This window comes from Papaver somniferum, chromosome 8 (genome assembly GCF_003573695.1).
Source record: "Papaver somniferum cultivar HN1 chromosome 8, ASM357369v1, whole genome shotgun sequence".
NCBI lineage: Eukaryota > Viridiplantae > Streptophyta > Magnoliopsida > Ranunculales > Papaveraceae > Papaver > Papaver somniferum.
The window spans coordinates 83920746-83936593 of record NC_039365.1 but is presented as its reverse complement, the minus strand read 5'-3'; the positions used below and the strand labels follow the sequence as shown (position 1 = coordinate 83936593).

Here is a 15848-nt window from a genome sequence, read left to right as displayed (position 1 = left end):
TAACTCTTGACAGTAACAGACTTTTGTTACGGGTTTCATTTGCGTGGGTCAGATAGGTTGTAGGCGCCAATGAGGAAATATAATTACTAGGGGGGTAGATTATTCTGTCTTAACCGCACTAGACTGAAATCGTATAGTAGGCAATAATATAGATGCTTAATTATGAGAGTATTAAAAACTAGACTAGGACCCCGAGTTTTTCTGCGAAGCAGTTTGCCTCGTTAACAATATCTTGTGTGTTATGCCTTTACTTTATCACCGCATTATAATTAAAGAATTGCACTTGTGAGTTAAGTATACCTTGGTTGATTTCATTATTTAATCCTTGTTAAACTTAGATCATATTAAGGTCTCCTTGCATATGTTTTGATCTTCACGTACAAAAAAAAATCACTAAAGGTGTGTCTTAATAGGTTAAACATTTTTTTTTGATGGTATACTCGATATCCTCGTCTTTTCAATTGGTATCAGAGCAGGAAAACCCAAAAAAATCTTACAATATGTGTTTAGAGCGATCCGACCTATAAGACATGATTTAAAGTAAGGTCATGGGAAATCTAGGAAAGACTCAATTAACGTATTAGAAGGTTTTTGTAATTCACTCTTTGGATTTGATTATGAGAAATGTCCAAAAATTAAAGCTCCCCTCATCGAATTGAGGAATAGTGTGCCTCTGATAACCTCTTCAATGAGTTTGAAAAAACTCATGATACACAGAAGAAAACTACTATACCCAAGATAGGTATCTGGAACATTGAAGCATAGAGAAATATCCGGTGATACTACATGTATGATAAAATTTTCACCTTCTTCATCATGTCCATCAGATATGGTCGCTAGTTTGTCTAGTCATCAAAAATAAGAGAATCTTGATAGATGAATATTTTCTGGACAAGTTAACCATGTTTTCAGGGACAAGAAAACCTCACAGAAAAGTTAATAATGTCATAGAACTTATGTTTGATCGAAGGTCTCAAAACTTAAAGGTTACAAGGGAATAATTTGATATTCTAAATGAACTTCTCGTAAGTAAAAAATGGGAAGACTCACTTCGTAAGAAATTTAATGCAAAGCCTCTTGAATATAAAAGACTCGCTCGCTCCCTGAATAATTCAAGAATCAAGATTCAAATACTTCAAAATGAATTCGACAGGGGACTAGCTCTAGAAATACAACTTGTCAAGATTGTAAACATATTGAAACATCAATCAATAGCTGATCAAGATATTTTGATTAAACAGTTCAGATACTGGAAACTGAAATGTTAAGGCACGTTCGTGTTACTCACTCAATCCGAGGATCTAAGAAAATAGACACCTGCATGACCAATGCCTCATCTTGGTCCAATGAAAATGAGATTTTTTTTCTTCAGTTCCATTAATTGGTAAAAGAGAGAATTTCCTTATCTGATACTTCATAAAGGCAGTAGACACAAATAACTAAAAAGATAGATGAAATTACATTTTGTGGTTTGACCAATCATCTAGAAAAATCATGTTATTATTTTCATGAAAAGAATATGAAAAATTGCGTGTGTGCACTGTAAATTATCAAGAGCATACCTCCAGGAATGTGAATCATCGTGATACTATCTCTGTAACTTGTGGTGAGAAACACAAATCTCACCCCAACACAATATAATTGTGTTGGTAACATGCACCTCATTATCAGAAAATGTCAATCAAATAATTACATAGATTGATTTCTCTTCAATAGTGCTTGTCGTTGGCTTACTTATTTATCCGACTAGATGGTAACTACATTTTTGATTAGATATAACAATCAGTTTTGCATCCTCTACTAACACCCAATTTAGTTGGCCAAAATATCAATCAACTACGCAATAGCTAATACATGAATAATCTTCCGACTACTATTAAGCAACTCTTCAAACTCTCGAATATGAGCATCAGAAACAAAAATACTACACAAGTTTTACCAAGTCGAATAGATGATTTATCTTCCAACTACTATAAATAACTCTTCCAACTCTCAAATATGAGCATCAAAAACAAAAACAACTACATAAACTATACCAAGTCGAATAAATGATTTATTTTCCAATTACTTTAAGCTACTTTCCTAACTTTTCGAACGCTCATATATGGTCGCTTAAAATAAAAGCAACTGTAGTGTATCCACCAAGTCGAATAACCGATTCATCTTCCAACTGATTTACAATACTTTTCCTACTATAGATATGCAATATAACTTCTATAAATTAATAACTCTGAGACCAAATACATGTATTATTTTAGAGAAATTATTGATATAAAGTATTAACTTAAAAAAGTTATACTATAGCTGCTCGTAGTTTAAGGAACTAGCGGGCAAATCCTTAGCTTTAAAGTCACACCTCTAAATAACACCAATATTTTAAGAATCAGACAGGACGTCGAACCGTAAAAATCATATGTCGGGTATTATCATTCTAACCGGTGGTTCACTGGATTAAATATATAAGAAACTAATTTCAATACTAAACTGAGAAAGCAGAAATTATGTGATTGCAATCAAACAGAAAGCAAAAGTTAGAGCAATTACTACACAAATAGTTCAAATAAAATCAAATGATATAACTACATATCCGTTACATAATTGTTATGGGAATTGCTATAGTGATTCAGTAAAATGTTTAGCTGAATGACTGAAATTAGGGCAAATATGTTTAGTGAAAAAATGAAGAAAAAAAAAGACATTAAAGGGATAGAAGCTAAGATCATATGATATACACTAGTTGTAGTACCATTTACTTAACACTTCGTAGAGGATTGTTGCATGAAAGTTTTTAAGAATGGATTGAGGCAGATAAATATAATGAAACACTAAAACAAAAAATATCATAGCGCAATGAAAATTGAAATCATATGTTATCAAATAACATGGCTTATAAATCGAAAGAAAAATACTGCATAAGGATGATATTTGTGAGGAGAAACAAAAGGACTTGCAAGAAAAAAAAGTAAGTAGATGTCTCTACTTTTTAACCTTATAGTATAAGATCAGTCTGTTTACCAAAAAAAAAAAAGATTTTTTTTTTTTAAGATTAAAAATACTTTTTGACAAGAAAACATTAGCAGGTTGCTGCTAGACTGTGCCAGAAATATGACTGATTCACCGGTTCAGTTGGCGGGTCTCGGTCGGTTTGATATTGTATAACCGTGTTATGGTTGCCTCGTTGTAGTGGCCCAAAACGTTCAGTTGGCAGATAGCCTTGCGCAAAGTTAACTCCGACCACACTTTTCACTCGGTGAAGATTTATTGATGCCAAAATGAACTTTGATCGATAGTTTTGTCCTAATCCGCCTACGCAAGGGTTTCACGTAGTGAAACTCAAATTTGTCCTTGTCCTCCCGAACTACACCAAGTAGCTAGGCTCAAGCTCAACTTTGCCCACGAATGCAATGAAACCACTAGTACGAAAAGGTATCAGCGGGGAAATTGATTAGTCTGCGAACTCTGCGGCAATTCTTTGAAGCCACGAATTTCCTTAGATACTCCACCTGGAGCTTTTGTGGATATGTGGATGAGAATATAATTCACCGGCACGTACGTATGAGACTCCACTCTTTCTTTAAAGAAAAGTGCAAGTTGAAAGCCACTACAGTATCAACACTTGTCACCATTTGGTAGCCTCTTTGCATTTTTTTCCTGTTATTAAAGTTTTCCAATAATTCTTAGCCTCAAGAATTTCATTAGAAAAATTAAAATCCACAAGAATTTCTAGTGGCTGAGAATTCCTTTCTTAGTAAGGTCTGGTTTTTCTTCTTCTCTTCTTCTTCACCTCACTCCTCTCTCTTCTCTTCCCACTCTCTATCCAGAAGCTCTTCTTACTCTCTGTTGAGTTCTTCTTTCCTTAGATTGATTGCTTTCCAGGAATTCGGTGTCGTTAACTAGCAAGAATTATTAGTGGTGTCGAAGGAAGTACAGATTAAGAAAAGAAGAAGTAAGCTATGAAGTACTTCTTAGGTGAGGAATTATTGTTTTTTTATTTTATTTTAGGGTTTTAATTGCTTCTATCGATCTCGAAAGAGGGAAACTAAAGTTTTCTAGATCTTTTGTTGTTTGCTGTTTATTCTTAAGGGTTTAGGCGTCCTCTCTTCGTTTTGGTGAGGATTCTGAAAACAGGAAACAAAAATTTACAGTTTATTAGAGAATCTCTACTACTGCGGTGAAAAAGAGTTGAAAAGAGCAATTTACATTTCTGTTGTTTTTCCATTGATTTGATTGATTTTAGTACAGATTCAGTATGTATTTATAGCGGATACAGATATCTATCTCGGTTTCTTTGTTGTTTTCTTCATGTAGAATTAAGGCATGATAGTTTCGATAAGAGAACAAGATCTGATCCACAATCAAATAGCAAGAGAGATGGAAAGAGGAGGTTTTGTTATTATTCCATGCTGTTCGGGGAATCTCTGACAAAGTAGTTTTATCAGCAATGGAGTCATATTCTTGTGCAGAGGATTTGTTTCTAAAGGTGTGGATTTTTGGGGAGAAAAAGAAAATGAAAAGAAAAGAAAAAAAGAATTCGATTCCTAGTAGTATATAAATATTTAGATGAAATTGAGTTTTTTTTTTCCGTGGAATTTCAGGCTAGGAAACCCTATACGATCACTAAGCAACGTGAAAGGTGGACAGAGGAGGAGCATAATAGGTTCTTAGAAGCTTTAAAATTGCATGGACGAGCTTGGCAGCGAATCGAAGGTTACATTTCCTCATGGGAACTTGCAATTTCAAAATTAGATTAATATCCAGTGTCAAGTATACTTATTAACATTAGTAATTTTACAATTAAACATTGTTAATATGTATTCTGTAGATTTTAGTGTTTATTAATAGTGTAGTTGAAATACATGATTGCATACAGCTGCAATGGACTTGTTGCCTATATGTTAGTCCTGCTTAAGGAGGTCTACCTTTTTGATTTTCTGATGATCTAAAGTTAGTTAGTGTTTGGAATAGGTCATTATCTTACAGGATACTGTGTGACGCACATTTTTTTCGTAGTTGAAGATCTATTTGTCCCCATCTTTTTCGTTTTTCGAATTTTGCAGAACATATTGGGACAAAGACCGCTGTGCAGATTAGAAGTCATGCACAAAAGTTCTTTTCAAAGGTCTATTGGTACCATCAAACTCTTATCTTGGATATAAATGATTCAAATTGTACTTATTTTCCCCAATTTAACATGTCTCTTTAGAACTGGCAGATCACTACTTGAGTTTGTTTGAGTCGTTTCCATTCTTCAAATTCTTGATACAGAATCTTTAGCTTGGAATTATTAGATGTGTATTTGTTTTTCTGGGAGACTATACCCTGTCTGCATTTCAAACTGTTTTACTACTGCGTCCCCTATTGATCCAGTGAAGCAAATTATTCGTATAAGAACTGAGCAGATTTGTTATTTCAGTGAGAACCTTGATTGCAAATATCTTTCTCGCCCAGCTAAAGAGAAGAACCTTCTACCTTACCTCTGTAAATTTGCAGATCCAAAACTGTCCCAACTCTTTTATCTTAGGATTTCAACAGAAAAGGCATGTGTCCGAATGTTGCAACCAGATCCTCGAGAAGATCAAATATAAAACCATCGATTGAGCTACAAAATTTATCCCATTATCTTCAATTCCTCATTTTTCTTTAGTCACGAATTTGGGACATATATCATTACTAATTATGTATTGCTATCGCTTGGAAACTTCATGTCTAGTGCAATATGTTCGGTCAAATTTTATAAACTCTGTTTAAAGACAATGAACCTCTGTTGTGTTCTACATGTTCATAGCATTTTACCTCCACCTTGTATATTCATCATTTATGGGTTCATAATTTGGCTCGTACTGGTAACATTTCATCTGTGTTCTAGTTGTTTCATTTTAGTAGTTTGGCTCTTATGAAAATTCAATATCAAGCATCCTAGCATTGAGAGTCAAGAGAGTGAAAATAACTGTAATTTTGTTCTTTCAAAAAAATATCCCATTCTCTTCAAAGCTCAGCTTTTTAGGTGTGTGCACATGTATGATCACGAATTGTCAATTTGCATTATCTGATTGCAGTGATATCTTCCTATTTCCTTATGATATCAAAACTTTTTGTCTCTACTCCGTTGTTATTTGTTATTTGGAAAGGTATCAAGTTGAAACCTTCTTATTTTTTGTTGGTTGACTTTACTTTCAGCTGGAAAAGGAGGCTGTTGTTAAAGGCGTTTCGCTGGGGCAAACTCTAGAGATAGAGATTCCTCCTCCGCGCCCTAAAAGAAAGCCAAGCTATCCATATCCCAGAAAGAGTTACGGAGCTTCTTCTATCACTTCATCTGTGGAAGTGACGGATGGAAAGTTATTAACGTTGGCCTCATCTTTGTACCCTGGTAGTGAAATATCAGAATCGAAGAATGATCAATCGTCTCAGGTACATTTTTACCTTCCAGTAAAGCTATCAAATTCATGTTTCCATTTTACATATACCTTTTGTACAATATGTTGATTCAGAACCCTGGTGGAACTGAAAATTCAGCAAGAGAGAAAGAAACTCTCGACGAGGGAAACTGCTTGGAAGACAACCTGTTCCAAGAGGCTTCTTGTGTTTCTGTCCGTTCAGCAAGCCAAAGCTCCATATCAACATCTATGGCACTTCAAAAGACCTGCACCTTCAGGGAGTTTGTTCCTTCGAGAAAAGATATAATTGAAAGTAAGGACCATATTGGAAAGGGTGATTATCCGAAATTGGGCACCAAAGACATTCAGAAATCTGATAGAACTGAAGCTAACTTGTCGCATGTGGATATTAACGGCACTGGTGAAATGCTGAGCTTGAAAGACAGCTGTCATTCCTCACAGGATAAACTGGTCAGGGGAAATAACACAGACAAACTCAAGAAACCAGAAAATGTAGGTCAACTATCTACTGCTGCTGATGAGATACAGGCCAACCATAGCTATCCAAGGCATGTGCCAGTTCATATTGTGGACATGAGCTCAGGAGCATGTGTGCAACCTCAGCCACCTGGTGTATATCCTACGCCAAACATTTGTCATTTAGGAGCCCATGGAAATCCTTACATATTTCCAAATCTAACTGTTTCTGCAGCTACTCAACCTAATAGCAATATCACTTCACGGTCGTCACTTCATCACCAAACATTGCCAAATTTTCCTCCTCCCTTTGCCCCACTTCACAACCAAGAAACTCAAAAATCAGCTGAGAACATTTCTTCTGCATTTGGGGGCCTTCTTATGTCAGCTCTGCTGCAAAATCCAGCAGCCCACATGGCAGCAAGCCTTGCTGCTTCTTTCTGGCCCACCCCCAATGGAGAAACATCTTTAGACTCGTCTGCTGGTCCACTCGGAGGATTTCCAACGAAACAAATGAGTGCAACTCCAAATTTGGCTGCGATTGCTGCTGCTACAGTGGCGGCTGCATCGGCCTGGTGGGCAGCACATGGTATGTTACCCTTATGCCCTCCTATGCACACTGGCTTTTCTTATCCACAACCTCAACCAACAACTGCAACTCCTATGGATATTACACATGCTCCACTAGTCGGTAACAATGAGCGTCAAGATAATAGCACAAACAATTCTCCATGGGAAGCTGAACAGATAGATCCAGAAGTTTCTGAGGCTACAAAACCACAAAATCGGACATCCAAATGGCAAACTTTGTCATCATCAGACTCTGCGGAAAGCGGGGGAGACTCACAATCAAACTGCAATAAGCCTAAATCTGCTGGAGAGGAGCAGAATCCTGATACGACTGCCGAGTTGGTACATGATTCTAACAAGTTAAAGATGCGGAAGAAAGTTGATCGTTCTTCTTGTGGATCCAACACCGCTTCCAGCACTGAAGTTGAAACAGATGCTTTAGAGCAGGACGAGGAGGAACCTGAGCAAGACCAGAAAGATAGAGAAGAATCAAAGGAAGCTGATTCAAACCATCAAGTTGGTGAGCATAATCGTCGAAGCAGAAGTAGCACAAGCAATACAAATGGCAACACCAGCGCCAACACGAACGGCAGCACCAGCACCAACACCAACACCAACACCAACGAGTCGTGGAAGGAGGTCTCAGAAGAGGTTGTGATCAATTTTCTTTTCAAAAAGCATATGATGTGGTCTCCTTTTGCATCTGAAAAAGGTTTTCGAAAACTCAATTTCACTGCCAACACTAAACTCAAAATTATTTTATCGAATTACAAAAACTTGAACTCATGGTTTGTTTTTGATTATTCATCTTTACATTTGTTTCTGAAATTGCACATTTTCCTAAATGACTTTGTCCATAAGCATTTTAGTGTCATTTTGTTTTCCTGAGATGCATGTAACAGTCTAAGGTCATAAATCAAACATTGGCTACATATAAGATGATTACATCTCACATTGCATTCAGTAGTGTTCATTGCTTGATCTGAATTTAAACATTGATTTTCGTTCCAGGGGCGGATAGCTTTCCAAGCACTCTTCACCAGACAAGTTCTCCCGCAGAGCTTTTCACCACCACCTGATCCAAAGATCATTGTACAGCAACAACAGCAGCAGCAGCAACCAGCTGAAAACATTGTTATGGAAGGATTGAAGCAGATTTCAGATGTGAAAGATGATGACGAACAAATGTTACAATTAAACCTCAGTAGTAGTAATTCATGGGGAGTTAATCCTGAACACTCCAGTTTGTTAGGCAACAATGACACAGAAAGTAGTTTCTTATCCATGGGGCTTGGACATGGAAAATTCAAAGCTCGTAGAACAGGATTTAAACCCTACAAAAGATGTTCAGTGGAGGCTAAAGAGAGCAGAATCACCGGCGGAAGTGGACAATGTTGTGAGGAGAAAGGTCCAAAGAGAATACGTTTAGAAGGTGATGCTTCAACGTTATAGTACATTGCAAAGGAAACCCTTTGCTTGTTTTAATTCTCCCTCCTACTTATTCGTCGTTTTTTAGCCTATTATGTTTAATTAGTTTGAAGGCTCCAAAAGGTCATGACACTGTCGTGCTACGTGTGTACACTATCTTTCACTCCACATTGCTCTGATCTACATTCCGAAGATCTTGACCCCATGCAACAATGTAGTATAAACTGCAGTAAATCTCCCTCAAAACAAAAAGGGGTGCCAAAGGAGCATCTGTTTTGTAAACCTTTAAATATTGTTATACATGAAAACTGATTTTGAGATTTGAATCGTAGGTTTTCATTTTGTTTATTGCCAAATAAACAATTTTGTTTATCTCAAAATATATTTTAGTTTTTCCAGCTTTTTCAAGCATATGGGTACATAGTATATATAGCCTTGAAAACAGAACTTGACAAGATAGAATAGCATACCCCCATTTTGTTGACCTTACTCTTTTAGCCCTATCCTTTCTTCACTCGGTATGCTAGAACATGGGATGTAGCGTCACAATTTGCAATCGGTTAAAAGGGGCTGTACAGCCCATATATATTTGAGCCAAGTCTATGGATGACTGAAAAACAACTTCTTCCAATTAATTCAGAATCCCTCTCAGAAGATGACAGGTATTCCTTAAGCTACTTAACAGAAGAAGGCTCACCTCTCCTATGAAGACATTGTCATGTTTCTTTGTCGCACCATGAAATATACAGATGAAACTATATTTCTCTTTCAGGAACTATTAAACTCATGACGTTTTCCCCCGCCCAAAACCTAGCTAGTTAAGAACCACACTGGTTTTTATGCGACCCGGAGATTCACTGCCACCGGCTTTCTGTTGCAAATCAAGTTTGTTTACTCTTGAGTGTACCCCTGCACTCTCAGCCACTCAAGAAATTTCATTCCTTCTGCTTAATGCGTCAAAATGTGGGTGGCTAATTTTGTAATCATTTTTTTCCCCCTTGTTGCCGATACTTTAGTTAAGCTGATTCCAAGTTTCCAACTGAAGCAACTTGTTTTTAGTATTGCGCCTTGCTTGCAATATCAAGGGAAAAATAACATGTAGAGGAGACGAGGCTTTTTTCTTGTTGTTATTTTTGGTTTGGATAACAATTTCCCTAAAAAGTCTCTCTCATGTCCAAATTACTAGAACAGTAAAAAAAACACAAGAAGAGCAATATCACGATTGTTCTTAAGCGTTGTCGGACTGGATTTATAGCCATATACTGGTTGTACCAGAGCTTTTCATGCATGGAGTTGTCCATCTTTTTCTGTATCAGACATCTGAAATAATCTGGCTTTTGTTTATTCTCTCGAAAGCCACCAAATCAGAATAAGCATGCACTACTCAGAAAAACATCTAGCTCCCTGTAAGTCAAGGCTCGTTTGAATCGTAGATGGTACACCAACAAGTAAAACATACCAAGGTCCCAATTGTAAGACCATGAAGTCATACACAGAGAAGTCTTGCGGACTTGCAGTAGGGGCATTTAGAGGAGTTCGTCAAAAATACTACTAAGTAAATAAGATCCGAAGAAAATTTTATTTTCAATTTTCATTTAGCTAGAAGAATTTGATTTCTGACTTGCAATAATGTAAAACTGCGAATTGAGTTTGTTGTGTTCATTAGTTTGAGATATTGAATAACTCTCATTGAGTTGGTAATTGAACTAATCCAACAGTGTATTGATTATGATAACCAAAGAACTGACACGAAAACCAGTAAAAGTAGATGCACCATCCCACCAGCCTTGGGAGTTGACATGCAACACACACACATTTACTAGACTTCCTCATCTATGAACGTTCCCCAAGGTTTATCAAACAGGCAACAGTAAATTACTGGAATATGTGCGATCCAAATAGCCAAACTCTACCCCAGAGTTATTCAATTTTACCTAAGTTTTTCCAGGTTTAAATTTGAAAAACAATTCTGCAACCTGCGTACGCACGAGAGAAAATGAAAATTTTTAGTGACCATGGCTGCTAATTGAGAAATTAAAGCCGATCCTAACCGTCGGATTACTGAAATGTTGACTCTCCCCATCGTTTTTACCTCGCATAATATATTACAAAATTAACAAATCTTAGAAGGTATCCTCAAACCCCCCGTCACTTTCCCTTCCGTCAATTCTATGTACGGATGTAGGGTAATTTACAAACCAATAGTCCCTCTATTCTAAGTCTCCAGCCACGTGGGCTTTTATATTTGCTAGTTTAATAGCCTACTAGCCTCTGCCTGGCTAGTTACCTTCCCTAACAGACCTCCCTCTCTCTGCTCTGCTCTTCTTCGTCATATGTTACTCTCTAATCTGCAGAACAATAACCCATGTCTAGATTCCACCCTCCACTACTTCTCCTTACTTTCATTGTTATTTTCAGAGCCTTTAATCAAGTAACCATTTCCTATTCGCTTCAACAAGAACAAGTTTTGGTTTCTCCAAATAAATGCAATGAAAAATGTGGGCATCTACAAGTATCATTTCCTTTTCATTTGAACACTTCTTGTGGCAGTATATCACATCATCCGGACACTTTCCGTCTTTCTTGTTCAAATTCAACTAAACTTCATTTGGATTTGGGGTCTCAGAGTTGTCGAGTTCTTAATATTTTGTATGGTGGGATTGTTGTAGATTTTCCTGGTATCTACTTTTGTCGCCGCTACTTTGATGTGAATTCCTTTGGGTTTAGTGGGAATGAATTTTATGGTATATCTCTTGATAATGTACTTGGTTTATCTGACTGTGAAGATTCTTCAGTTTGTAAAGTAGGATGCGAGAAAATTACAGTGTTGGACTGTGAAAGATCCAATGATGCTATTTCTTCAACATGTTGTTACCCGCTTTCGGATAGAAGTGTTTGGAGAATAGGTGATGGATTTTCCCGGTTTTCGAGTTTTGGATGCAGGGGATTTTCAAGTTGGGTGCAGGGCAAACGCGGTGTTAAATTGGAATGGGCACTTCCTAGAAATTTTTCAAAGAATGTTTGTGCTGAAAATGGTTTCTTTGTCAATGCTACTACAGTTAAAGATGGAGTTAGATGCAAATTCCAAGATGGGTTTATTGGAGATGGCTTCCGCGATGGAGTTGGTTGCTTGAAATGTGAGTCTAGAATCTGGATTATTCAACCTCGCTTAATAATCAGTATATATTTCATTTTCCGTGTTCGAAATTAAGAATTGTCATGTTTTTTTGTTGTTGTTTTCCGTTGATTCTTATTCTTTGTAAAGCCACTTTGATTTGATTTTGATTAGTATTGTTGATTATGTCATTATCCAATATCTTGTTAATCCGTTTGTACCGTGGCAGAGAAAGTGGCGCTAAAATGTCAAGATTATGTCGTTATAACCATGTCTACGGATCCTCCCCTTACTTTTAAGCACATTTTTTTCTCTGCTCTGTACTGTGGATGGTGAACATTATCTTGTTAAAATCAATTACGTGCAGCTTGTATCAAAGATGGGCGTGAAGTATACGGGAGCAATTGTAGTACCGAGCGACATGAAAAGAAGAAAACTATCATTCTAGCTGGTGCGTATATAAATTTCACTTAATTGCTAGATATTTATTCAAGACAATGATCTAAGTTTTCCCTTCAACGACAGGGTTTTTCATTTCTGCATTCATCGTGGGATCCATAGCTGCACTTTACGGAATCTCAAGAAGACCTATTACTCTGGGAAAGTGGGACTCTGATCCAGGAAATGATGACATGAATGTCATATCATTCCTCAAAGCCTCTAAACCGCGGTTCTTTACATATGAGGAATTGGAGTTGGCCACGAAAGGATTTGATGATGGGCTAAAACTTGTTGATGGAATCAACGGGGGAACCGTTCATGCAGGGGTTCTTAGTGATGGATCACACGTAGCTGTACAAAAAGTACATTGCAAAAATGAACAGGATCTTACTCAAGTCTTATCTCGAATCGAGATTTTATCTTCGGTTCCACATAAACACGTTGCTTCTATACTGGGTTGTTGTTTTGATACGGACCGAACACCATTTGTTATCTATCAGTTCTCCACAAATGGAACCCTGGAAGAACATTTGAATCACGGGGGAGACAGAAAAAGTGGTCTGGATTGGTACCAAAGGCTAATCATCGCAGCTGAAACGGCTAGCACTCTTGCATATTTGCAGCAAGAAATATCTCCTCCGATCTATCATTACGACCTCAAATCCGGGAATATCTATCTAGACCAAGATTACTCGATTAAGATTGCTGGTTTTGGGCTAATGAACTTCATGGAAGGGTCTTCTTTGTGTCATAATGCGGAAGGAGGTATGTTTTACCGAACTGATGTGTATGATTTTGGTATTCTTTTGCTCGAGATAGTTGCAGGTTCAACCAAAAATAGAGATCTTCCAAATGCGGCTCTATCAAAGATTAGAAGTAGGAAATTAGAAGAAATCGTTGATCAGTCATTATATTATCATGAACAGCCACAATTTCGTCGAGAACAAATGGAAACCATCGCAGCTAGATGTTTGTTGTTTGGTGGAGATGGAAGGCTAAGTATGATGGATGTAGCAAAGGAACTCATTCAAATCACTAATGACAGTTTGGATGGAAGTGCCAGGAGGGGACCTGCAATTGATGAAACTTTCTCGAATTCGAGTCTCTTACAAATGATATCAATGTCTCCAGATACAAGTTTTGCGAATTGAAATGCTTGTCTTTTATCTTTTCTTCGGTTTCAGCTTTCTTTACTGGTATTCTAAAATGTAAAAACTTAACCGTTTCACTCTCTAGATTACAAAGCATCACATGTCCATGTATAATTCGTTTGTGAGTAAGCATATTATAGCTTTGTCTGTGTAACTGCATTATAGCTTTGTCTTTGTAATTGGGGCGTCATGAATCCAAATCTGCACACCGCCAAATTTGTGCGCCCACATGTACCCTCTTGTTAGGTTGATTTATTCTAAAAATCGCTATGCAGAATGGAGAAAATAATGGTTTTCAAATACAACAATCCAATAAAAAGAGGGCACTCTGCAGCCCGGTTTTGCAGGGGCGCATGAATTTGCATTCTGGGCGTTGGTTTGTTCTTTTTACGACTAAATACGCATCCTTATTCAGAGGGACAAGCCTGCAGTGGTTTTGATACATTATAATTTTATGCATGTCATTCTGGTAAACTTTTCTAAAGTAAAGTAATTATTTTTTAAAAGAAAATTTCCAAAAAATTAATTAACAACAAATCAAAATTACATAGTCATCAAGAACAAAGCAGCATCTCGAGTATCCTTTTAGCTACAGTGATTATGTGGCAAATATGGAAGTTTAGATTCTAACTGTTTTTAGGGGAAAAATTCTCATCCCAACAGCATTATCATAAGCATTAGAAATTTCTGCACTAAGCATAACATTCTAGGTAGAGAGAATGATAATACTAGCAGACATCAGGTCAGAATAACTAAGAAAAAATGGGAAAAACCTCCCCAAAACTGGCTGAAATTAAACTTTGATGCAGCTTTTGACAAGCATTCTAAATCTTGTGGTATTGGTCTAATTCTAAGAGACTGTGCAGGACAATTTCTGGAGGCCATGGTGAAAGTGACAAATGTTAGAGATGCTGAACAAGGGGAAGGACTAGATCTCCTAGAAGCAGTGGAGTGGATAAAGAGCAGAAGTTGGAGTAAAGTTATCATTGGAGGTGATTGTAAAACTGTCATTGAAGCTGTGACTTCAAATTTTGGGAACTCAAATTGGCAGGATCAATCTCCTTTCAGATATTAGTAGCATAGTAGAATCTATCAGAAGGTGTGTTTTCTTTCCTAGGACAGGCAATGAAGCGGCTGATGGCTTAGCCAAATATGCCAAGAAGTATCAATGTAATCAAGTTTGGGTTGAGAACCCACCAAGATGCATCCACTCAATTATTGAGTTGGATAAATCTGTGTAACTTTCTTTTCTAATAATGAATTTGCTTTTATGATAAAAAAAAAGAGTCATCAAGTACATTAAGAATTAAAATCAAACAAAGACAACATACCTGTAATTGAACAAAATTGAAAATTCCGACAAGGAAAAGAGAAGGAACTCGAGAAACGACCTAATATAAGAATGATAAGACTGATTAATTCTGAGAGAAGATGGTCTTCCTAAGATGTATTGACCATTTGATAGCTTTTCCTTTTGATCAAAGTGATGCTGGAAATTTGCCCAAAGTCTTGACTGGAAAACTGAGAATTGCAGTGTCCAATTTTGTACCTGAGAATTCACACAATGGAAAACAAGAAGCCATGAAAGTAAAGGAGAAGCACTATTAAAGTGCAGACGATAAATCTAGAATAACTAAATAAAAAGAATCTTATAGTTAAAATTAAAAATTCTTGCTCAAATCTAGTCCCAAATGAACTGGATATGAGCCAGAGGTTGGAGGAGACTAGGATTTTTCCTTTTCTTTTAGAGGAGTGGGAAGAGAGGACATAGAGTAATGTAGTATTGCATATTGTATAGTTGAGTGGATTATAGTTGTCCGCATATGTCTCTTGTGGCAGGTCAAATATAGTCTTATTGTATGTTGAAAAATATTTTGATGTATTTGAGCCTAATTGGTAAACAATTTTCAACAACAATATGAATCGCAATTATATTCTTTTATTTACCTAGATAACCAACAATTGATATCGGAGTATAGCTCGAGAAGATTCAACCCTAGTGAAACAAAAAAATTGACAGGAAGAAAAGTCTTTAGCTTAATATTTGACAAACAAAAATTAGAGTTATGAAGTAAATCAATAACAAGTAGTAGAACCTTTAAGTCTCGACATTCATCAACCTTTGATACCACTTTTTCAAGGTGAGAACTATGATTTTTGGGCCATGAAATAAGGAACTTGTTTATGTCTCGAGATGTATGTGACATAGTTGAAAAACGCATATCGATAAGAGAATCGAAAAATACAAAAAATCTAAAAAATCAATACACAAAATGATCAACTCAACTCAAC

General features: G+C 36.7%; 2 protein-coding genes across 10 annotated transcripts; both read left to right on the top strand.

The window, feature by feature from the left end:
• Positions 1 to 3728: 3728 nt before the first annotated feature.
• Positions 3729 to 9188, top strand: LOC113301841 (protein LHY-like). 9 transcript variants are annotated; one of them, XM_026550676.1, is made up of 8 exons: positions 3729 to 3969; positions 4091 to 4109; positions 4309 to 4480; positions 4596 to 4707; positions 5058 to 5119; positions 6178 to 6408; positions 6489 to 8072; positions 8433 to 9188. In XM_026550676.1, exons 3-8 carry the CDS (start codon positions 4442 to 4444, stop codon positions 8871 to 8873), a joined length of 2469 nt encoding a protein of 822 aa, XP_026406461.1. In that variant the 5' UTR covers positions 3729 to 3969; positions 4091 to 4109; positions 4309 to 4441; the 3' UTR covers positions 8874 to 9188. The 9 variants fall into 9 exon arrangements, with proteins under 9 accessions (XP_026406461.1, XP_026406455.1, XP_026406458.1 ...); XM_026550670.1 differs by having other exon boundaries at positions 4084 to 4109; XM_026550673.1 differs by having other exon boundaries at positions 4054 to 4109.
• A 2026-nt stretch (positions 9189 to 11214) lies between these two features.
• On the top strand, positions 11215 to 14631 carry LOC113305722 (probably inactive receptor-like protein kinase At2g46850). Its single transcript, XM_026554732.1, has 4 exons — positions 11215 to 11986; positions 12332 to 12415; positions 12490 to 13542; positions 14267 to 14631. The coding sequence occupies exons 1-4, from the start codon at positions 11215 to 11217 to the stop codon at positions 14629 to 14631; spliced, it is 2274 nt and encodes a 757-aa protein (XP_026410517.1).
• The last annotated feature ends 1217 nt before the right edge of the window (positions 14632 to 15848 follow it).